General features: G+C 36.9%; 1 protein-coding gene across 1 annotated transcript in view; it reads right to left on the bottom strand.

The window, feature by feature from the left end:
• Positions 1–24,381, bottom strand: part of TBC1D5 (TBC1 domain family member 5) — a 319,386-nt gene that overhangs the window by 149,813 nt on the left and 145,192 nt on the right. Inside the window, exon 4 of the mRNA XM_039390635.1 lies at positions 9,544–9,610. Within this exon, the coding sequence (XP_039246569.1) occupies positions 9,544–9,610 (67 nt within the window). The remainder of the gene's footprint in view (positions 1–9,543; positions 9,611–24,381) is intronic.

Genomic DNA, 24,381 nt, shown 5'->3' with positions numbered 1-24,381 from the left:
ATTATTGTGTCATATGTTTTGCAATATGAGGTATTTATTGATAGGAACTTTAATAAGTGAAAGTAATATCTACATTTAAATAGAAGCAACAGTTCTATTCAAACATACTGCATAAATCCGAGAAACATGCAGCGTTTGTATTATTTATTATGCCATAAAATCAACAGTTGAGAAAAAAGTGAGGTAACTGCCAGGAATGTAATAAAGACAGAGTTAATTCTATAAAAACAAAGGGGAAAAAACAATTGAAAGGTATCATCAAGTAATAAGAAGTAGAATTTCTAAAATACATTTCTGAAACACACAGATTTTTATTTGCTACCCTGAAAATCCACTTGACAGCTTTAATGTGAAAGCTTACCAATCTGCTTGGAAAATATATGTATTTTCCTCTGTTTCTCAAAGTCCTGCCTCAGGATACAGGGCAGAGCTAACAGCCATGTAAGTGTGAATATGCATGGCTGTGTTGCTGAGAAGCTGAACATTCAAAGGGCATATTTTTCTAAACAGTTCAGGTTTCATCTACTTTTGGCTGACATACAAAAGGTTTTTTTTGTTAAAAAAACTTTTTAACAAAAGTTAAAAAGGTTCGCATGAAGAAAGGTAAAATCACTTTCTTAAGGCAAACATTCCAGCAAATACTTAGTTATTAGTTAGCTATGCTCTTTAAGCTACTGGCATGTTTGTAGTACAGTTCAGGGAACTGAAATAAGGCTGCAGTGGCAGTAGGATGCTTTGCCACCACGTTCCCTAACAGCACTGAGTCTGATGCAGAACCCCGAGATACCCTTCTCCATGTTCCAAACTGTCCACTTCACCTTGGTGGTTCTCAGTCAAAGAGCCAGGTTCGGCCCTGAGAAAGCACATAATTTCCAACCCTTTAATGGTTTAACTTTCGTAGAAGAATTCTTGTTACAGCCATTTCAGAGTCCAAATTTCACCAGCTTGTTTTCCTCTACTCATTACTTTATGCATGCATTTACAGAATGGTGAGACAAAACGTAGATATTATGTTCAATTATTTTTATTTTTATATTTATATTGTAACTGAGTTTGCTAGTTGCAGGGTCAAAGCTTTCTAGTTTAAATCTCTTCAACACCTTTGAAATCCTTTGCATATACACAAAGAACATTTACTTTCTACTTCTCCTGACTATAGTTACCTTTTGCTGTTTTACCTCTTGCTAACTCATACCCACAGCTAAGCAGAGCTCTGTGAATTTTGTGTGTTCACATGCATGCAGCCTTGTTATACAAAAAGACAGGCATTCTTTGAGAAAGAGGAAAGTTAAGAGCTTCCTGTAAGACATAACAGAAGTTAAAAGCTACAGCTCTACAAATCACCCAACTAAAAACCAGATGTAATAGGGAGAGGGGAGATACTTGCATTGTGGTTACTCACACCTTTATGGCAATACTTAACAATAATGCACCCAAGTTCAAAACTCAGATGATTTTATGATGTGCAGGGTGACAAATGCAAAATTCTAGTCAGTTAATTCCATCTTAATTTTGTAAATCTGTCCATTTTGCATGCAATGAGATAAGAAAATGAGTGATTTCATGATATAACTTTAATCTCTTGAACTGACTAGGTTTTATTACCATCAATGAAAACCATGTAGATTCACTAAAAGCAACTCTTTGCTATTTAGATTTATTTTAATTGTACATTACTTTAAAAAATCTTTTATCTGCAAGCTTCTTTGGATTAAAAACTAATTCTTCAAACCTGCCATCTTCCATTCAAGTTTTACATACCATTCTAAGTTCTGGGTTTTTTTGATTGCTTGCTTTTTATAAACCAAAATGAAATCACATATCAGATGTATTTTGAGCAGAGTGTAGAAAAATCACAATATCTGGTTTAACCTCCAGTAGTTCAGTTACAAAGCTGTAGTACACAATTCTTTAGTACAAAATCCCACTGAGCTTGTGGGAGCACTGAGGTAGTATTCAGAACAGAACTGATCCTCTCCAGGTTCTCTTGCTGCTAAACACAGACAACTCACTCAGTTCTGTGACAAATGTTCTTGCTTTTATGTCACTGTGCATCTCATGAACTAAAAGCTATTGCCAACATGATTAAGATCTTAAAACATGTACTTAGCATCAAGAAAAAATTCAATGCCGTTCATCTTTCAGTGTTAGTCAAGTTTCTGCAAAGAGAATGTGAGTTCTGAGTTTTGAATGAATAACAATGAAGTTCACTGCATTACTCAGACCCACTGACCTTCAGAACTTCAATAAATATTTCACATTCATTATTGCCAGATTTTGTGTTAGAAGGCAGAAATGGGAAAAAGTTTTGGGGCCAAAATGAAAATCATAACAGCAATTCAACAAGAGCCCCCGAAATTGTTTTCCTTTCTTTGTCAAGTTTACTGTGGGACTGACGATGCTAACGAAAGAAGAAAATCTTTTCATAAAAAGAAGAACAAAATACTTCTGAAATTTTTGCCACCTGATATTTCTGACCTCATATGCTATGCTGCTCATGCTATCTACTTTAGCACTGAATTTTGGTTTAGAAAATAGTATTTTTCATGAATACAGACCTTCTTTCTTCTGTTCTTGCCACAGATGCCTCCTCCTGACTTAAAACAAAGTAATTCCATTTTCAGGGTTTTGAAGATTAAGGCTACAGAATGGTTGAGGTTAGAAGGGGCCTCTGCAGGTCATCTGGTCAACTACAGCCAGCTGTCTAGAATCATTTCCAGACAGTTTCTGAATACGTCCAGTTCCAGACAGTTTTTGAATACGGCCAAGAAGGGGGATGCCCCAACCTGTGCCAGTGCTCTGTCACCCTCACAGTAGAAAAAGTCCCTCCTGATGTTCAGATGGAACCTCGTGTATCTCTGTTTGTGCTCATTACCTTTGATCTTGTCATTAGGCATCACTGAAAAGAGCTTGTCTCTGTCTCCTTTATACTCTCCACTCAGATACTTAGAGACTTTGAAAAGATCCCCATAGCCTTTTCTTTGCTAGGCTGAACATTCCCAGCTTTCTGATCTTTTCCTAATAGGAGAGATGCTCTAGTCCCTTCACCATCTTAGTGGCCCTTTGCTGGACACTCTCCAGTATGTCCATGTCTTTCTTGGAATGGGGAGCCCAGCACTGGACACAGTACTCCAGATACAGATTACAAGGGAAGGATCATCACCTCTGATCTGCTGGCAGCACTCTTGCTAGTGCACCCCAGAACATCATTAGCTTTCTTTGCTGCAAGGGTGCATTGGTGCCTCATGTTCAATTTCATGCCTATCAGGACCCCTGGGTCCTTTTGCCAGCCCCCAGCATACCAGCTGCTTCATCACCTTCCCTGGCATCAAGCTGCGGCTAACTGGCCTAGTTTCCTGCATCCTTCTTGCATCCTCCTGCATCCAACCTTCTTGAAGACAAGAGTGACATTTGCTTCCCTCCAGCCCTCAGTCACATCTCCGAATTGCTATGATAGTTCAAAGACCATTGAGAGTGGAAAAGAAATTCATAATGAAGAACACTTTAAACATTAGTAAGGGACAATATGGCATCAATTGAATATGGTATCAGCAGTATACATGCCAATTTTCAAGTACAACTGAATAAGAGTAAACTAAAATTTACACTTGCTTTCTATGCAAGTAAGAAAGAAACTACTATTCTCTCTTCCATGGTCTCTTTTCTCGTACTAAGTCTTTCCTTTTCACAACCAATTCACTAAAAAAACCATTCTGCCAATAAAAGATGTTGGCACTCAATTCTTCCCTTCTGATTCTCTGTTGAAAGTTGTAACTAATTTTGTTAAGTTTACTTTCCCCTATCACATTGCATACAAACAAAAAGCAAGTCTATATTACCATTTTTACTTCTTTAGAAAGTAGTGTAATTTTCATTGGAAAAGTTAAAAAAATTCACAATTTATATCTGCTGAAATGTTTGTATCTTAGAAAAAGTAAACTGCATATATGTTTTCAGTTCCTTAATGACAATTAAGTCTTCCTTGTCTTATGACATCTTTTGCCAGTTCCTGAGGACACCAGGCAAGGAATGTAGAGAGGATCAGCTGTGGAAGGAAGTAGTAAATAAAAGAAATTTGACAAGACAGAGATGGATATTATGTAAGTCTCCTTAAACAGGAAAACAAAGGAAAGTAATTTTAAAAAAATTCAGAGAAAACCAGAAGTCTAAGCTCGCAATAGGTATGACAGTAATCTTCTAGGATTTGGAGAAAGAAAATGTTGGAGGGAACTTGTGATCAGTGCAAAGAGTCACTGTCTCTTGCTGGAAAACAGAGATTTGCAAGATGGAATTCCTAACGACATCACAAACATGGACAAAATGAGAGTACTGGCACAGAATACCACATCCAGAAAAAGATTCTTAGCACATTACAAAGACAATCTCTTAGAAGAATCACAAAATTCAAGGAGAGAGTTTACAGGCTTTTAGAAAAAAAATCAACCTCATACTGAAAAGGCCTCTTTGCACATAAATGGCATCAACCAGAACAGCATCTAGCAAATGGTTTGAGGTAAGACAAAATAAACATGGATACCACTTTTATTACTTCCTCGTGGAAAGACAGGAAGGATTCAAGCACTGAGAATTCTACAGACTGAAGGTGCAGTGCCAACTTCACTGCTTTGCCTTCTGTTCCCAAATTTTTGTACTTCAAAATATTTGAAAAACCCAATAGAAACAAGCTTGTTCTTTACAGGTCTTGATTATGCAAGGACACACAGTGAACAAAGTTAGGAAAAATAAGATTATAACTGCACAGGGGTGGCTTAAAATTAAAACAATAAAGTAACATCATCTGTGTATCAACAAGACCAGATAGGCTTGTGTAAATGGAAAATGGCTGCTTCCTAATAGATTAAGGCAAATTTTTCCACAAGGGGGAGCGGTATATAAGTTGTATAAATCTTTGCACTATGTTTAACATAGAAAGATGGAGGCTACGTAGCCGTTTCTGTCTCAACTGCCAAGAAAAGCCACAGGTCAAAGAGGAATCAAACTGGTTTCAGTACCCACTTTTGGAAAGGGGTAGAAATAAGGAGGAAGACCTTGCACCCCTTGCCATTTTTCTTCTGTATGCTCAGTATCAGTCCTGCAGTTGGCTGGCACGCAAGAAACACGCCACAGCCAGCAGGACCACATTGCCTTTTTGCAGCAAGAAAGGAAACATCTGGTAAGCAGAATCTGTAAGAAGTCAGGGGGAGAAAATGGAAATGGAATACTAGATCTTCTGCCTATTTGAAGTATGAGCAGAAGGTGTCTACATAACCCAGAACTCTGAGCAATCATCCCTTGTCATCTAGTTCAGGCCACACAGGAAAGAACTGTATTTTGACACGTGGTGTAGAAATTAAACTTATATACATGTGCAGAGATGTATTAAGGAACTATCCAGCACAGCAGTCATGGGTCTCAGAATCATAAAGTAAGTTAACAACACGACTATGAAAAGTGAGCTTTTTTAGGCTATATATTTATTAGAAGCAGTATTAATGTATGAATCCACCTTGGAAGAAAATAAGTGTCCTTGAGATGTTAGATTCTATCAGCCAAATTGAATGTCTGCATCAATGGCTCTCCCTAAAAGTCATAATTAGGTCATTAAAATATATTTAGAAAAATAGCCTGTAAAATAAAGTTAAAAAATACTCACCTTCATTTTATTTCATAGGTCACTGTTATACCATCTAATAAGATAATTAAAAACATGCAAGCAGCTGGTACTGAGGCTAAACAGATTAATGTAATAGTCTGTAGTCATATGTGCTGGCAAGGGGTTCACCTCTTTGGCGAGGAGAAGGTCAGCTGCCCTTGGGAAGGGAGGAGAAAGACAGTTTTTCTGCTTTTCAGTGACACTGCATTGCAGATACTGAAACTAGAGACCCACACCTATTTTTCTTTTCCCTCTTGGTGAAGTCCGGCCCATTGGACATCCAGAAAAGGCTTTAACTGTAGCAGTAAAAAAATATGGTAGATTGGAACTCAAATATTTTCCCTAAGTTTCTTACAAATTAAAGATGAAAGTTACTGTATGTCTAAATCCTTGTTCAAATGTTTCAAATAGTGAACTTCTAATTTTGATGATATGGTTCTAGGAAATAATTTTCATAATTTCTTATTAGTAACGCTTTCTCCCAAGTCCACAAAGAATAATTCCATCAGACCCTAAAGACCAGCTAGAAAATTTTCTGTGACCTGACAGGACACATTCATAAACTCACAGAATATTTAGAAATATGTGCCAGTCACATGTGCTTTTCCCTTACATTACTTACAAACTTTACGACCTAATGGGAAATGCTCACTATCTGAACACGTGAAGCATTAAATCTGTGCCATGATCAACACAAGCAAGAGTCACAAACTATAAGGTGACACCATCATATTAAAAATAAAACCATACAAATAGTTCTGGAGCATCATAAATATATCAAAGGATAATGATCTGTCATCCTTTATTAACACACACAGACACACACACAGACACACAGACACACACACACACACACTTGGAGTCTTCTACTGGAGAGTGTCAAATTGTCCTTTAAAATAGAAAGTGTGGCAACCAAGTAACCTCCCCTGGGGTTTATTTTATTGTTGTAAAACTAACATGCTTTTAAGAGCAATTTAATAACAAAACATATTCACATTCAAATATTTTTGGAGTTGTCTCTTCTCCTAATAAATTGCAAAGGCCTGCTACTGATAAAATGTAAAGTAACTTTTGTTTCAGTAAAAATCTGCAGTAGAATTTTTTTATGCATTAGCCTTCTGCATGTATAATATTTACCACAACCCAAAGATGCCTTTGCCTCTTTTAGGGCAAAAATTCACTAGCCAGTCTTTTTCAAATATGGCAGACTGAAACACATTGGGTAAACAAGACTATGATCTACCAAATTAACTTACTGAAACAATAATACTCGACAATATTCTAAATAAGTCAAAATTTCTAATCAGTCCTTAAAGAAATAATAACATTTACCAACTTACCATTCAGGGTAGTTTAGGATTCACTTTTCATCTTTCATAAGGTATTAGCTGCTCATTTTTACTTAACGCAGTCTAGAACTACAACTATCAACACAATATTTAACCCAATCACCAACTTTATAGCCAGTCTCATTGTATGACAGGAGTTACTTGCCACTGTGCAACAAATATTCACTACACACCACAAACACTGTAATACTACTTAGTAACAGTGATAGCTTGCCAATTATTAAAAGTCAGAGGTTTCTTTCGTATATATGTATACACAGACACCTCCCCAACACCCCCCCCCCCTTCTCTACTGTCTTGCTTTATCATCTTGCCTTTAATTTATAACAAGAATACTCTGGAAATTGTATATGGGACTGCTTTTAAAAGATGAATTAACTTCAGTTTTCTAAGTTGGGCTGTAATCCTCTCTGACAGAATACAACTGTTATTCAGTGGAACTCATAGAAAACATCACATTTATTATATGTGCTTTGGACTAAGGAATATGGAGATACAAAGATCATCTTTAACCTCTTAATTTGTGGAGCATTAAAGATGGCTGAGGATTCACTGCGGTTTAGGCTGATTTGAGTAAGTGGTATCATGCTCTGTCCTCCCACTTATTTCTAGCTGTCTATGCTAGCTACATTCCTTCCACTGGCACTGATACCCCTCTGAAGCTTTGGCAGGAGGACACTGTGATAGAAGTCATCAGAAAACTCTCCCTATGAAGAATGAACAGGTTGGGCTGGGTTAGCTCTGTAGCTCCCTGAGAGATGAGTGCTACTGCATGAGTGGAGCAGGGTAGGAAGAAGGGGTCAGACCCCAGCTCCACAGCTTACACTCTCGTGGAACCAGAGCCCAGATGAAGCTGGCTGCTACAAGTGTTACCCCTTGGCAGGTACAACAGCTGGAACTCTTAAGTTGATGACTTTTAGGAATAAGTGTCCTGGAATTAATGGCAGATAGAGCTCTCAACTTTCTTTTGTTCATCTGGCTAAATTCTATCTTGTCTCTTTTTCAGAGACTGCTTTGTGGTCTCTGTATCTACATATGCTTCTCACCTAAAACCCACAAAGATTATTCTGATTTGTATTTTTGAGCCCTTCTTTTAACATATATAGTATGTTGCACACATTAGAGAACATGAATACGACAAGAAACAGAGTCAGGCAGAACCCTGAAATGGATCTGCTAAAATATTTTTATCAAAGTGAACATACTAACTACCCTAGAAGAGTTTGATGTCATCACAAAGTAGATTTCATTAGAGTTGACTTACTAGGATACCTAAATCAAACCTCCCCAGTCCCACCGTGTACCTGCAGGCACACCCTTTTTTCCAACCTTGCTCTCAGTCCAGAAGCTTCCTCTGGGTGTTTGAATCGCAGCAAACTCTTTGCTGTTCCCTCTAGGTCCTTACAAAAAGTCTTTCTTTTCAACATCCTCAAGACCAGGTTGTTTGCTCCTTGCTCTCCTTGGCAATCTCTCCGTCCCCAGCATGCAACAGGTTTCTCCAGCATTGTGTCCCTCCCTGCCACCCCACGCCTGAAGGCTCCTCATGACCAGCTCGGCGCCTGCACCACAGTGTGGTATTCCCCGCCCAGCCGGCTGCAACCAGGACAAGGCAAACAGGCAGGTTCCTCCTGCCTGACTACACCTCTTTGAAGTACACACTCCAACAGACTACAAACAAAAAATGAAAAAGATGCCAACCAACACAGTTCACTAAATGATTTCAAAATAATCATGTGGTAGGCTTGTTTCGTTTTACCATACTTAAACATCAAAATCAGATGTAATCATTCCAGTTAGCATAAATCATACTATTAATTTACTAGTCACAAGGACAAAGATTTTTTTTGTAGGAAGGGAAGTATTTTGAGGAGTGAAAGATGAAACTGCATACCTGCTGATTATCTTTCTGTGCTCTCAAGCACAGGACACCCTCTGGTATGTACCCAAACAAGACTCAAGCTCAGTGACATTGCTGCAAAAGGTTACTGAGCATCGTGTTTCTTAAGCTGCTGTTTACTACCAACAGAATTGAAATATTATTTTCCTATCAAAGAACCTCAAATTTAATTAATCCTGGGTTTGGTTTTTGACCTGAAATAATGAGCAAATAGAGTTCCACATGGTCCATAGATCCAGTTACTTTGGAGAAGATCAGAAAGGTGACCACTGATAAGTTGAATATTTCAACATTTAGCTTAGTTGCTCTGAATTTAGTTGAGACTTTCTACTTTACTGCATACTTTGGAGAAAACAAAAAAAAAAGACCCTTAAAAATATTTAGCCTTACAAATATCCTGTACTTTCATTAGTTAAGTAAGCTGAATAGTAATATAGTAAAATAGTAAAAAAAATAGTAATTCAGAAAACAACTTTTCAGATCATTCCTTAATTAAATCCTTCACGTTCTTCAGTCCACTGTTTTAATTTAGATTGCTCAATCTTCCTAAAGTACAGGACATGTTCTTTCACTTTAAATAGATTATGCTGCTTATTAAAGTCAACCTTTTTAAAATTAGAAAATAAATATAAAAAATTACCAACCTGTAAGAAATAAAAGTTCCATCAGAATCTGAGGTTTGGTGTGTGCTTCCGTTTTCATTTGATCCCCCTAATAAAAAAATAAGAGAAAACACCTTTGTTTTAAGACAAACCCTGATAACAAATAAAACAATATTGATGAGAATTGCAACTGATTTTACCATATGGTAACTTTAGTTACGACAAAACTCAAATAAAACTTACTTAGACAAATCTCAATTTTACATCTTCAGATTCTTAGAGCTCTCTTAAGTAGCCTCCATGTTCAGTTTGTAGTCTAAATGTTTGGAAAATCCGATGCCTAATTTCACTTACAGTTCTGACTGAATCCCTTCTCAAATTATTAAACACAATTCTACTAGTGTAAGCTTACAGAAGTACACCATATAAGTAGATGAGCTTGATTTTACTAACATTAAGTCAAAAAATGTTAAAGTTCATCTATTTTGTGAAGCATTTTGAGTTGACTGTAGGATACCAGATATTTTTTGTCATAGCACAAGTTCAAAGCTTCTCTGAAACTACCTATTAAGATGCCTGCAAAACATCTTGTTTTACATCCTGTGGGTTGGTGATACATAAAACAGTGAGGTTCCTAAAAATCAAGGATTACAAGGAAATTTTCCTCTATAACTACTTCCATTGAAGGACTGCTAAAAGCCAGGAGTCATGTAGTCTTCAAAGTAAATTTATTCTTGTCCTGTTTCATACTGTTTATTCTTGCCCAACCTGTCATTTCTCTTGGTAACTCTTCTATGTCCCTGTGTGCCTCCTTAATTCATTTACAGATAGCACTGTGCACCTTTGTTCTGCTTATTGAAATCAAGTTCTTTCAGTCTTTTTTCTAAATGAGGCCCCTTATTCCCCATTTTGTTTAATTCAGTGCTTCTTACACACGCAAAAGAAGGGACAGGAGCTACAGACAGCATACTAAAAGTTTAGTCAGTTGATTATTTGGACAGTGGTTTCCTTCTCTTTCAAAAAAAATCTTGCTCAATACAGTCTATGGTCATGCCACATCATCTTGCAGTTTCACGGTCATCTTTAACCAAGATGCCTATATGATCACTCTCTATTTTTATTTATGAACAGCAGTTTGCAGTTTACAGTAGAAATTCTTGCTGGTGCAATACTGTGTTTCACACAATTTCATGCTGTTTGCAGTCCTCTCTTCTTCAGAAAGGACCAATCCTACCTGAATACTCTATTTGTTCCTGCACTAGATACTACCTTCTAATAAATTTTCTTAATAGAAGTTTATCAGCTCTCATTCTGTGGCAAGACAATAAATGAAAACACCGGGTAAGATCTGTTCACCCACAAAATTCACCAAAAAATAATTTTTTCATTAAAAATCTGCATTCTTTTATTTATATTAAAATTACTATACTTCATTAATCCCCATCCTTTCTATTTCACAGCATCTCCTGTGGCACTACATCAGATGATTTACTGAGGTCCAGATAGACTTAATGTATTTCCTTAATGTATATTTTGAAAGGGGAGCAGGTTAGCTGGCCACAATCTCCCATTTAACAAAAGAATCCCTGCAACAGAACTTATATAATTTGCTTTACTTTTTTCTCTTACTTCTTTCTTAAAAACTTTTCTAAACCTCTGCACAGATAATGGTCAGCCCATGCAGATACTTTGCTATCACTTTTTTTTCCCCTCTTTGATTAAGTACAGGTACTACATTTCCACTTCAAATATGTGTTATCAGCTGTGAAGTAAAATACTAAAAAATTCTTCTATGCCGCAGTATTTGTCAGTATTCCTGAAAGACATTTGCTCTTCAAGTCAGATGCTTTAATCTTTATTAGCTGTGCTAATTTATTGTATCTCTCAACACTCTCATTTATTTTATTGATTTATTTTCAGGCCTTTTTGCCCGAAATTTTGTTTTTACTGAAAATTAAATATTTTCCGATTTATACCATACCTGGATTACATTTATTATCATTTGCTCACTTCCACTGCACAATGGTTCTAGTTTTCTTCCCTGGAAAGCTTCTTTACACAGTTGAGTAAGATTTTCTTGTTAATTTAAATTCCCTTCTTATGATCTAATTCAACTTAACTTTTGCTGATTGCCACTATAACCCCACACTTTCTGATATTCAGGATGTGGCCTTCTTTGCAGATCAAGATGCTTTTCTGTTTCTTTCAGGATCTTTGCTTGCTCCTCACATTCTTTTAAAAATACTTTATCATTCGCTTTGGCATAGAACTTTCAAGTGTTTTTTTTCTCATCTAATTTGGAATGCAGTTTTTTTATTAACTTTTGCACCTTTGTCTAAAATAAATCCCAAACCTCTACTACATTTTAGTCTAATATCACTCAGTCCAGTTGATTTCACTAATTAGCTCTCTCAATTTATTTTGAAAATGGAAATCCTACTCAATCAATCTGCTTTTTGTTTACTAAATTCAACTAAATTAAAAACACCAGATATTTCATCCAGGAGCCGACCCTCCCATTATTAATAACCATCTGTTCCTTTTTTTCCTCATATCTTGTAAAATAGTCTCCCATATTGGGACAATTTTCAGTAATACGCTTTTTCATATATTGCCCATCTCCACATCTGATCCTGAGCATTCAGAGAAACGACTGAACTATGTTCAGTCTCTTTCAAAGCCATATGGCTAGGTGCAGTGATATCGGGCAACTGCTACAGGGACACAGAGCATCAAAATGGGTCCTACTACACTTTATTTATATTTATACAACTCCTAAGCATTCACCTATCACACTAGTCAGACCTGAAAAGAAAACTCATACACAATGCTAAGTGTGTATGCTGAAAAATATCTCTTTTTCAAGAATGGCAATACAATCTTCCTCCTTTTCTAAGAACGAAGTTTAAGAATCTCTCAAAAAATGCAAGGCCTTTACCATCTTTCAACAAAACCATTTGTCCTGCTTGAAGAGTTAACCGGACCTTGCAAAGAAGACCAGGATAAATAGCTGTTCTTTCACCAGGGTCCCACAAGAAACATTTGGTGGGATCCTGGTTCTGCGACATCCACTGAGCTGTTCTTCACAAACTACTCTAAGTGTAGCTTGCTTTATTCTGAAGACAGTAATCTCCTTTATTTAAATGATCACCAAAATACTTTAGCATTCTGAATTATATACCCATTGTTAATAAATCTCATTATCGCACAAGTTACTGTTGGGCATTTTTTGAGAGCTGCTTTTGCTGCATTAGAAGCAGCTACCAAAATTGGATAGGACTAGGTGTATTCAGCTCCCAAACCCAAGATTTAGTAGAGTAGGCACTTCTGTGATTGCTCTCTTGCTCCATCCCTTTTCAGATAGGTATGTCTGTTATGACACCTTGAAAGATGATGAAGATGTCTTTCATTGAAAGGGATAAAAATCATAAAGCAAAGTGCAAAGCATTCATTGACTTAAAAGAAGACTCTCTAAACTTTACCTAGTTTTATTAAAAAAGTTTTCAAGAAAATCCTATTAAGTTTCCCTAGTCAGCGATACTTGAGAACAAAAGGGAGTGTTTCTTCACTAACGAATGACATTAAGCTGTGGGAATCCCTGTCCTGGATCACCTCTCCTCAGGAAAGTTCCAATTACTCCCCCTGAAAGGTATGGTGAATTCTCAGTAGAACAGATACATTACTTCTATCTTCTTCACTGATAATGACCCAACTTTCCGGTAAAATTGGAATATATACTTAGCAGTTATGAACATAAGATTCATGATGGAGGTAACGAAATTTGTGGTCTCCTTTAAAAGTACTATTTGATTCAGTATTATCCTACTCTTTACTTTCATTCTGAGACTCAATTATTGGAAGAATGGGTCTACTGAAGAAATAAGAAGATGCTCTACCAACCCCGCCACACACCTCGTGAAAAGCTTTCCTAACTTCAAATGCAAAAGCTAAGGGGAAAAAAGGTAAAATAAATATTGTCACACTTTCAGAGGGAAAAGAAGGCAAACAAGCAATACCATAACAAGAATCCATATCAAAGTAAGTATGGTTTACAGCACTAAAGTAGTTACTGGTTTTAATACAATAATAAAATAAGGCTATATCCTTCCAAAGGGACTGAAAATGATCTGGATATCTTCTCGCTGCTGCTTTAACTGTAGAAACTCCCTCTTCTGCGAATGAAAACTTTCTCTTGGAAGAATTCTGTTCAGCTGCCCCATTTTAGCAAAATCTGTTCTTGTGCATGAAGACCAAGGGCTAAAGGCAGCTAGGACTCGAGTAGCTGGGACCCAGCACTACTGGACATAGCTGGAGGCTGTTTCAAGAGAATCTGCACAACTCAGAATTGACACTTTCACTAACCAGTCAAAAAAGGACATTGCAAATGCTGGCTTCTTTAGACTTCTGAGATGCATGGAGAAGGATTTGTGAACTGTACATTTGCTACGATATTATATTCACCCAGAACACATGGGCTTGTCACTTGCAGTAACTGTTTTCTTTGTAAGAATACATGTAAGAACTCTCTGTAAAAATATGTAAGAACATATTTGAGATTATAGACATTGCATAAAATAGGAGAACTCAGAATAAGGAGGATGCCAAATACACTTCCTGAAGATTATTTGAAAATCACGTGTAGAAACCGTAACAAGGAAAAGCCTAACTGAAATACACACACAGTTTCTGTATTTTTATTTTTTTAACAGCCTGTTATACCGATAGAATCACAGAATTGTTTAGGTTGGAAAAGACCTCTAAGATCATTGAGTCCAACCAGTAACCCAGCACTGCCAAGTCCAGCACTGAACCATGTCCCCAGGTGCCAGATCTTTAAAAATGCCAGTTGTCTCTTAAATACCTACAGGGATGGTGACTCAACCAATAGTGTATTTTCTCACAGAAGAGGTTTTTCAAGGTGCAGTGCACAGTTTCCTCTTCAGGTAGTAAGAAGAAATTGGACAGCATTTGAGAGCCCCAATTCACAGGTGGGAAGACGCTCTGGATATGCTCCAGGCACAATGAGCTTAAGCATGTGATCAGCAAGAGTATAAAAGGATGTGAAAAATGATGTAGGGATTAGACATTTCTCCCTCATCTCCTTCATTAACTCTCTGAAAACAGCTATTTCCTGTGAGATGTAAAAATCCAGCACTGGACTTCTTACGGAGAAGATGTGGGATATTATCACAAGCAACTGCAAGTCCATGAAGACAAGAAGCTTCAGTGACATGGCCTTGCTCTGTGGCTGTACTCCTACTTTAAAAAAATAATTAAGCTCTATTTTTTTTTTGAAAATATGCTTTGATACTGAGAACATGTCTTTACATATATACATATTTATTTATGCATGTATACATATACATATCTACGTGTGGGCACACGTATATATAGTAATAACCTATTTACCACTCTTGTGTCAGCTATGAAATGGTTTTATGGCTGGCAGTTTAGGAATTTGTGATAAAAGTGACCCTACTTAGGAAATCAATCTGCATTTCCCTGCTTAGAAGTGTCATAATGGAGACAGATTCTTCTGCTGACCTGTTTGCACTTTGCTTTATATTTTCTTTGTATTCTAATCAAAGGTTAAAATGTTGTTAAAGCACAAAATTTATTTAACAGTTGTGAAAATTTAAGTTGATATAAAACACTCGATCATTAATGCAGTGTTTTATGATTAGAGACAAGAAAAATTTTAAACACTAATCTATGCTTGCAGTCTAAGGTTGTCAATTCTTACAACATGACTTCAAAATTCCATGCTATATTAATTTTCAGCATATTTAAAGCTTAATAATTTAATGATTTATCCAATTTTAATTTATACTTTCAAAACCACTTTGAACAATCTGAGGTGCCACTGGAGATCATAACAGTGGTCCTGGTTAAGTCAAATAATAATTATAGCGCTTTCACTTTAAAGATGAGATTATTTTTAATTATTGAGTGAAGTACTTGAGGTACCATACTTATATAATTACGCTACTCATTAAATGGTTATTGAAAGCTGAAATGTAATTTTAATGACAGCTACCTATTTTTCTTTGCACACTTTATAGATGACAGATCAGTCAGGAATTCTAGTTTGCTCAAAAAATCCTTGCAGCTGCACTGGTTCTTTCAGGTGTAAAACAATTAAGCTGCTCTTTTTTTAAAAATTGAACCTTTTTTTTTCTCAAATGATATTGATATAATATATAGGAACTGGTAAAAACAGAACAATAATGCATGGATTTTTTTTCTTTTTCATAATAATATCAAAATGCTGGCCCTAAACTAATACACATTCCAAAAAATATGCCCCCCAAACTAGTGACAGTACAAATATGGAAAAATGATTTTAGTCAAAATGTGTTCCTCACATAATACAAACAACAACAAAAAATTGCTTAACAGATTGCAGACCTTTATTGTGAGTATAAAGGGGTAATCAACATACAATAAGCATTTTACTATGCATTAAAACTATATATAATGCCACGAGACTCTTTTGCTTTTTCTAGCACCAAGGTTCACAACTCTTCAAACATAAAATTCCTTTGTACTATTTACTCCACAGATCACCAGACTGATCTGGATAAAATTTATTCTAATACGTAGGAATCTCTGCCAATTAACACTACAGAGCTGTGGTCTCAGAAATGATCACCTAAACACTTATGCTCTGTATTTTAATCCTTTACATCCGATGTTCGAAATTCAGGGTATTTCTCCATTGTTCCAAAGACCGGTATCTTGTTTAAATTAAGCTTTCCTTTTTCCACAATGAAAACCAAACGGAAGAGTAAATTTGTTTCATTAACAATATTAAAGCAAAGATTTCTGAGTTCGCTGTATGGGGAAAAGGCAATAAAGTTTTGAAGAGGGAAAAACTGCTTTGTTCCTTCAATCCCCTAGTTGAAATTAATTATAGCAAATGTTTATGAAAACATCTGTTCCATACAGTTATAAATTCTTAATTTTAGCATGGGTGATTCCAAGCTCCTCTATTATTTTGAAAGGGAACCGTCTGATAATTGAAAGGTTTACAAAAGAGCAGACAATTTGTATTTCTACAGCACCAAATATGCAGTTTGGAAGTCTTCAAGATCTCAGCAGAAAGGAAAAAATAAAATACAAAAAGACGACCGAAGCTTTCTGATTCGGGTCCGCTGATACACCGAAACGGCAGTGGGAGGAGGGGGGAAAAAAAAAAAAAAAAAGAAAAGAAAAGAAAAGAAAAGGAGCACTAATCCCGAAAACCTACGGCAAATCGAGATTTTACCACATGAAGCAGATCTTTAGAAAGTAAAACGCCGCGGCGCTGCGGGTTCCTCGGCTCCGGGGGCGGCGGGGCGGGGGCGGTGCCGCGCCGCGCCAAGAGAGGGCGCTGCAGAGTTTCGGATGGCGCGGCCGCCGCTCCCCGCCCGGCTCCGCCGCGGCGGGCCCAGGCCGGCCCCTCACGCAACACCCGCGCAACCACAGCGTTACATTCAATTCACACCAAATAAGCTTTTAAAATGATTAAATGGGGCACGCTCGGAAGCGGTGTACAGAAAACTGAAAATAATGCCTTCAGCTAAAGAACTGAGTGCACAGCACTTCTGATATTTATTAAATAATTATTAGGCTGGAAAGTTGAAGAACGTTTCACTCTGAGCGAGTTCCGTTTTCTGAAATAAATACGATGCAACTTTTGGGTGAGCAGTCCTTTATGTACAAACCTGACTCCATCCCTTGCTTCAAGTTCATTTAGCATGAGATGCACAGTTTGAATGCATGCAGCACAGATTTCTGATAGCATTTTAGTTTCATCAGCTCTGCCCTAAAATATTATATTTTGCCACGTATAAAATAAAAAATTATACACTGTGATAATTAGTGATATATGCAGATAATGAACTGTAAGATGAACTAATGAACTTGCCATTTGAAGCACAAAAGTCTTACACAGGCTCAAATATTTTATCCTTCAATATTGACACGAAAAAATATAATCAGCATTAACAGTGTCTTTTCCCCTTAAACTTATTTGAGTTATTAAAGGAACACAATTATAAAACACAATACAGTACCCACAGAGATGCAAATCTTGCGACAGTGAAAGCTGGTCACATCTGGAAGTAGGTAAAGAATGCTGGAACCAAGGTGCAAAATCAAAGCCTGTTTTAGCCCTGCAGAAAGCTGTTTGAACAATTTGATAGGCAGGCACATTGGTTTGCACTTAGGAACAAAAACTTCTGGAGATAATAAGAATATCTTGTACTGCATGTTGCTCAAACCCAGTCAATTCTGGTGTCTTTTGGATTGCTGATTTATGACAATCAAGTGGCATCTTCTATGATCTTTGCATATAAAATCACAATTGCATATGTGTATACGCATATATGAGTAAACTGCGTATTCTCCAGGCAAAATCTGTTTGAAACAATTTTGTCTATGCACATCCGTTTAAATCAAGACACATAAAAATAAGAAGGTTTCCATTTTAAGTGAAACTGCTTCTGAGTGTTCACAAATCTAAACACCAACCTTGTCATTAAGTTAGTCTGTAAATTAACATGCCACTGTTCCTCATGTAAAACGTATGTGTGAAGAAGTGTGGACAGGAAAAGATATACAAAGATCTAGATGACTGATTCTGAAATTAGAATGTAGCATCAGTGTTTAAGAAATGTAGTCCCGTGGAGCTCAATTTAAAATAAATTCAACAATAAGTAAATTAAAGGGACTTATATTTTTTCTTTTCCTATTGAAGCCTCTGCATTTACCAAAATATACTGAGCTATGCACTGTACTCTAAACTAAAACCAATACACAGAATAAGGAATTTCACTCTAATAGTTCTGAACTAATTCATAGAAATACTTCAGAAGAATTCTCAGGTATTGAAAGTTACCAAAATCTCAAATAATTTACATCCAGTTGTATTTTAATATAAACTCTGTGAGCATGATGGGAAGACCAAGTTTAACTGTGATCCAAATAGTGATTTAAACACCTTGGAAAATGCACATGCATGGAAAAATAGTCTGACTTCCCATTTAATGGGAACCACACAATACTAGCTTATATAAGCAAATGTGACTCACTGAAGTCAATACACATTTAGTCCAGTAATGCCTGGACTGAATTTGCTACCAGCAGCAATAAGAGTGGTAAAACAAAAAATCCACAGGATAAGGTAAAATGCAGTTCTTCTTTTTTTTCAGTTATTTCTCCTAGTGCAATAGTCTGTGGCCCATAGTATATTATGTGCACTTCTGCTCATAAGCTCAGTACTACAGCCTGTATCTGCTGCATAACCTGGCTGATCATTTATCATGTATAACCTAAACAAATTCCTAGGTCATCAGCAAATGTGACTCAAAAGACTCCAGGATAAGATACCGACAATTTAATGTAGTCTGATTGAAGTGGAAGCTGTATACCTAATAAATAATATCATCTCTTAACTTCAGTAAATTCTTTAAGAGCACACACACTTTACAAAATCACAAATTAGCTCCAGTATAACTAGGGACAAGTAGCACAATTAGACTTTGCACAGAAAGAAAAAAAAAAATCTTAGAAGCTGCCTGGCATCATTGCTGGGAACTTACACCCTGATGATATACAAATGCCGAGTGACTTATCACTTGCATCCAGAAGAATTTAGCTAATTTTAACTTATAAAATGCCTAAAAGGCCTTTGAGCTATAAATTGCAATAATCTAAAGATGGCAAAAGGCAATAAACATGAGTTAATGACTCAGCATCCTCCTGAGATAGCACTGGTCATGCAGCTTTGCTTCATCTTAGACATGCACAATCACTGTAAAAAGGTGGTCTCCAGAGACCATTTACACTGACAATAAGAAAAACATACCATCTCTTTATATGTTTGAAGGTTACTATTGTCCTTTAACTTACTTCAATTACATACTAATGTTAACCACATTTCTATCTTATAGATAGATGCAATCTTTCTGTTTGGGATAATAAATAATATGTATGTATAGTCTGATTTTCATATTCAAAAGCAGTAATGCATATTCAATTGATTCTAAGAAAAAAAAACCCGAACCAAAAGAGATTGAGCAGGAGTTTTCTAACATTGTGTTGTTTTGCCAATATTAATAGATAGTAGAAGACAAACGAGAAAGGATTAAGTGCTCTTTTATCGAAACAGAATTGCCCTTTCAACAAGCAGTGAGTTGATCTTCAACTAACAGGTTTAGCAGGAGGAAGGCCAGCCTGCTCAGAGAACCACGTGGTAGTGATACAGAGTCTCACCTCCTTAAGGTGGTCTCATAATAACCAGGACTAGGGTTAAAAAGAGCAGGGGCAATTCTGCTTTGTTTCTTTGTTGTTTCTTATCAAAGGACGCTACTGCAGCAGGCTGATGGCTTACAACACTACTGACAGATGTCAAAGGCTTCTGAAAGCAAAATGTACTTTTAGGATCTTCTTTCTTGAGTGTAAATGTATTTAGGAACACTGTGAAAATCATACCACTTTACTTAGCCCAGCACATGCATGCAAAGAGGGGACAGCCTGAAATCAGAGCATCCACGTGGCTACTGTGGTGACACATGCGTCACTAGCTACTTGCTTGTCTGGAATGGGAAAACAGACAGCATTTAAGGCTAGGAGGCAACCTGAAAGAATAAAAGAATTTCGGAATAATAAACAAATAAAAGAATAAATGGAAACATGGAAATTCTGGCCCATGAAAACTAAATGGCAGTGGAGCTACTTGGCATCCAGTGGAAGGGTTGGCGCTACCCGCCGAGAGACACCAGCAGAACTGCGGGGTTTGGCTGTGAGGAAGAGGAAGCAGATGAGAAACTTCAAGTTATGAAGTTGTCACTGAGATGTAAGACTGGGCAATGTCTGGACTCTCCTTAAATGCCACAGTTTTCAAAGCTCGCAGTAAGAGATGAAGAAAGTCCCATGTGAAGCAGCCAGTTACTAAAATGTCCAGGGCCAGGGAGAGGTACTTGGGCATCCACAGCACCCCTGTCACCCCAACTCAGCTCTGCTACCTCCTTCCAGCTGCAGCCTCCTCCTTCCCTATCACAATTCCTTTTAGCACTGCTGGAAGCAGCCAGATCTGTAGGTCCAAAAGGCTACTTTGAATTTATACTAACATAAATTGAAGGATAATCTATTAAATTAGTTAGAAATAGGATCCTGCTCACATCTACTGCATAAATACATTTTTAATAATGTAACTAAATAACACGTTTTAGCAGAATTTCACACACCAAAAAAAAAAAAGTGGAGAGATAAACAATGGCTAATTTAACTATGAACACAACATATTAGAAGTGCATACACAAAGTGCTTTAGCTATGAACACAGCATACTAGAAGTGCATGTGATTTTTACTTCCTTCATCCATCATTCAGAACACAACAGAAAACACATTTTGTCATTCCTTAACAAATTGATTATGTGAATAGTTTCAAAAAAGCAACTTAGCTTCTGGGTTATGTTTAAAGTTATATGGGTAAAAGCTAAAAGGTGTTCCAGCAGCAGCAGAGTCTAAAAGTAAGACAATTCAGAAATGCACTGTTAAAAAAAAATAAAAATCAGGTTACCTGATGGCAAACATAAGCAAGGCATCTGAGGAAAAAACCCCAAACCTGAAGACAACCAACGCTGTCACAAAGAGTCATATACTCAACACTGGGTGTTCCTACCCCCAACAGAACAGCCCTCGTCCTAATCAACTTAACTATACAGAAGGAACCTGCACCAGAAAGGGACACCTCAGCTTAAAGTTGCCTAGCTTGGTTTTATAAGATGAAGCCAGAAAGCCCTGGACTCTTAGTTTGATGCTGTCTTATTAAGACTGCTAATTCTTGGAATACATTATACATCCAGTGGACCTGTAACTGAGAGAACATGAAACAAAGCAGTACCCTACATTTTCTATAAATTTACCTGAAGAAAAAACATGTCATCAAACAGTATAAAAGAAGTACTGAGCTAGAGCTTTTAAGCTGCCAAATCAAACTATGCCAAAGCATAATGAAAACACGAGATTTTAATCAAAATTCTTGTAAATCAACCTTTAGTCAATTTGGAGACTACCAACTGTGTACTTCACTGGTGCAAAAGCAGAGGCATGTTGTGAGTGACAGATCTAGAAAAATCTGAAGAGCAAAGGCATATATGATTAGCAGTAAACTCTAGATGTCTAAGAGATGAAAGTCCACAGGTACATCAGAATATAAAAATATATAAAATTGACAGCAAGAATGACAAAACATTTCTATTTACTACAGTACAAGGTGGTTTGTCAAACAACGATTGCTCTTGTTGTAGATACTGAGAAAGAAATTCCTCACAAAACATTTCTGCAAAAAAGTATGTAATTCATCATGGGACAGATTTCTGTTCTCCACCCTTGCCCTCCTGTGCAGAGGATGAGTAGTGTCAATCCCTGGTGGCACTTCATAATGGAACTGAGGACGCAAGTACAAAGCACTTGAAGATGTAAGAAATATGTGACTTCTAAAATTCAAATGAGACAAGCATGACTAGATTTTTTTCTTGTGCCACACAGTTATATGGAAGTTTTCCAAAAGGCCGAATATTTAGTTTACACAATAATGGGAAAAATGTTTAGTAGTAGTTGATTTTTCTCAACAGTTACCCCAGTTCTCTAAGACAGAAAATGTCCAACATCTTTTCGCCAAAAAGAAAACAGTCTGTGTGCAAGACAATAGCTGTCTTACTCAAGCAAAGGCATTATTTGAAAAAGTGCTATATGCTATGACTGCAGGTTGTAAGACAGAGCAAGAAAGAATATATACATCTGAATAAGGTTTCCGTTTCCTCTCATTGGGATGACAGTGAATAAAGACGATGAAAATTACAGCATGTGAATACTAGTGTAATTACTGAATGGTTCCCCACATAATTATGCAAAACAAATCTATCCATAAGTTAATGTAGCCATTTTCTTTTTGAAACAGAATTTTCATGCCATCCATCAGTCACCCCAAAACATAAACCTTAGATGACTTAAGTACACAGAATTTACTCATTTGGTCTGTAACATAAGCAATGCATGTGAGTAGAAATAAAGGTTTAATGAAACAAAATAACATACTCCACTAGGGAGAACACATTTTGCCCAAAGAAAAAACTAATGTAAGTAAGTGGAGACCTGACTATTTGATAAATATAGCCCCAAAGGTTATATATTTAGTGAAAGAATATAAATACTGTACGTGATGTAGATTTTTATTTGACTAGAAACATTAATTGCTTTCTAAATACAATAATATTCTTTCCTTTGAAACTGTGAGGTCTCATTTCTTTTACTGCAGCAAGTAACCAATTACCTAACAAAAACGTTTACATTAATCACAATCACTCTATATTTTAGTTTTTATACCAACTATTTTATTTTTGCTTAGAACTGAACTCCCTCAGGCATTCTTTTGTGCCAACTGTTAATTTCTATCAGTGATAAAGTTCCCTTAAGCTTCTTTTAACATCTACTGGACATGACCTCATAAAATTTAATGCCACTCATTAACCCCAAGCACTTAACTTTACACAGTAATGTCAGGCATCTGACTTCTCAGTGCATGAGAAATCCAAGTGGGAACCGTTTGAGAGATACAAATTACAAATCACTTGAGTAGTAGAAAGGGCGGCAATGAACAATATTAAAAAGGGTAAATCCAAGAACTGAGCAAAAGTGGGTTCTTGCAATGCCTTCTATCTAAAATTGTACAACATTTATACAAACAAGGGGAAGGCTGCAACGTGATTGTTTTGGCTTGTGAGGGGACTGAAATTCAGAGCTGAGACTGTATGCCAGGTTTTTAACACTGTCTGAAGCAAATATGATGTGCAGTCATGTCCAGTAGCCTTCAGGCATTTGGGAGGAGCATAGGTGATAGGACCACCTTACATTCTGCAAAGGCCGCGCACCGGCAAGACCGGGGTAAGCCAGAAGCAGCACTTTCTTCGAAGTGCTCCTCCCTTTTTTCCTGCAAGAGCTTTGCATAGCTCTTTAGCTTTAGAGCGTGGTTGTTCTTCCGATTTTGGTTATGTACCAAGAAAGCTCTCGGAGGGACAGCACTGTTTTTATTTTCCCCGAGATGCACAGATGGGTGATGTCTGCTTAACTCATTTAACCATATTTCCCAGTGGCTTCACACATGTTGGAGAAAATGTGGAAAATTCTAGAGGTGAATGAAAAAAAAATACTTAGCAACAATTTTCTGGCTTCTCTTGAACCATTCAAGGACACTCCTTGTGGGGAGTTGAAACTGAGTGACAGCCTGTCACGGCCCTGAGTGTAAAAAGAGGCACACTGTCAGGGAAAAAAAAAAGTGGTTTATTTTCTATTTCTGTTGGCTCAAGAGATATCTAGGCATCCTCTGCGAAAAAGGACAGTGCTATGCAGCTAGAAACATGGTCCATTGGAGTTCCTGATAGCAATCTGCTTATTCAGCTCTGTTAGGAAAATTGTCCTTCCCTAGTCTGTGTACAGAGTTCACTTTTTCTTGGTGTCACAGGCTGTTACACTCTGGGTTAAGCAGCTGATGGTGTTGGAGTAGGGATCAACTTAATTTTTCTATACAAATTATACAAGGAAGCTATAAATTGCTTCTTGAGAAGCCATGTGAGATTCGATGCGATGTCTCGAAGTGCTACAAGTTTATTTAGTTTTCAGCAGCAAAAAGAGCTGGATCTCAGAAATAGGCGGTAGCTCCTGAATTTACTGATCTTAACTGGAAAATATATTCTCTGCTACTCTGTAAATCTAAACAGAAGAAGTATTTTGCTGAAGCTTTATTTCCACAAAAAGATTTCTCAAAGTGAAAGGTAGGTATTACAGAATTGAGATTTTCACATGTGAACAACTGTGATCTCTGCTCGAGCCCC

The sequence above is a fragment of the Pipra filicauda genome, unplaced genomic scaffold (assembly GCF_003945595.2).
Source record: "Pipra filicauda isolate LSUMZ 115617 unplaced genomic scaffold, ASM394559v2 scaffold84_size4826128_pilon, whole genome shotgun sequence".
Lineage (NCBI taxonomy): Eukaryota > Metazoa > Chordata > Aves > Passeriformes > Pipridae > Pipra > Pipra filicauda.
The sequence above is the reverse complement of the archived record's forward strand: the minus strand, read 5'-3'. Positions and strand labels throughout refer to the sequence as shown.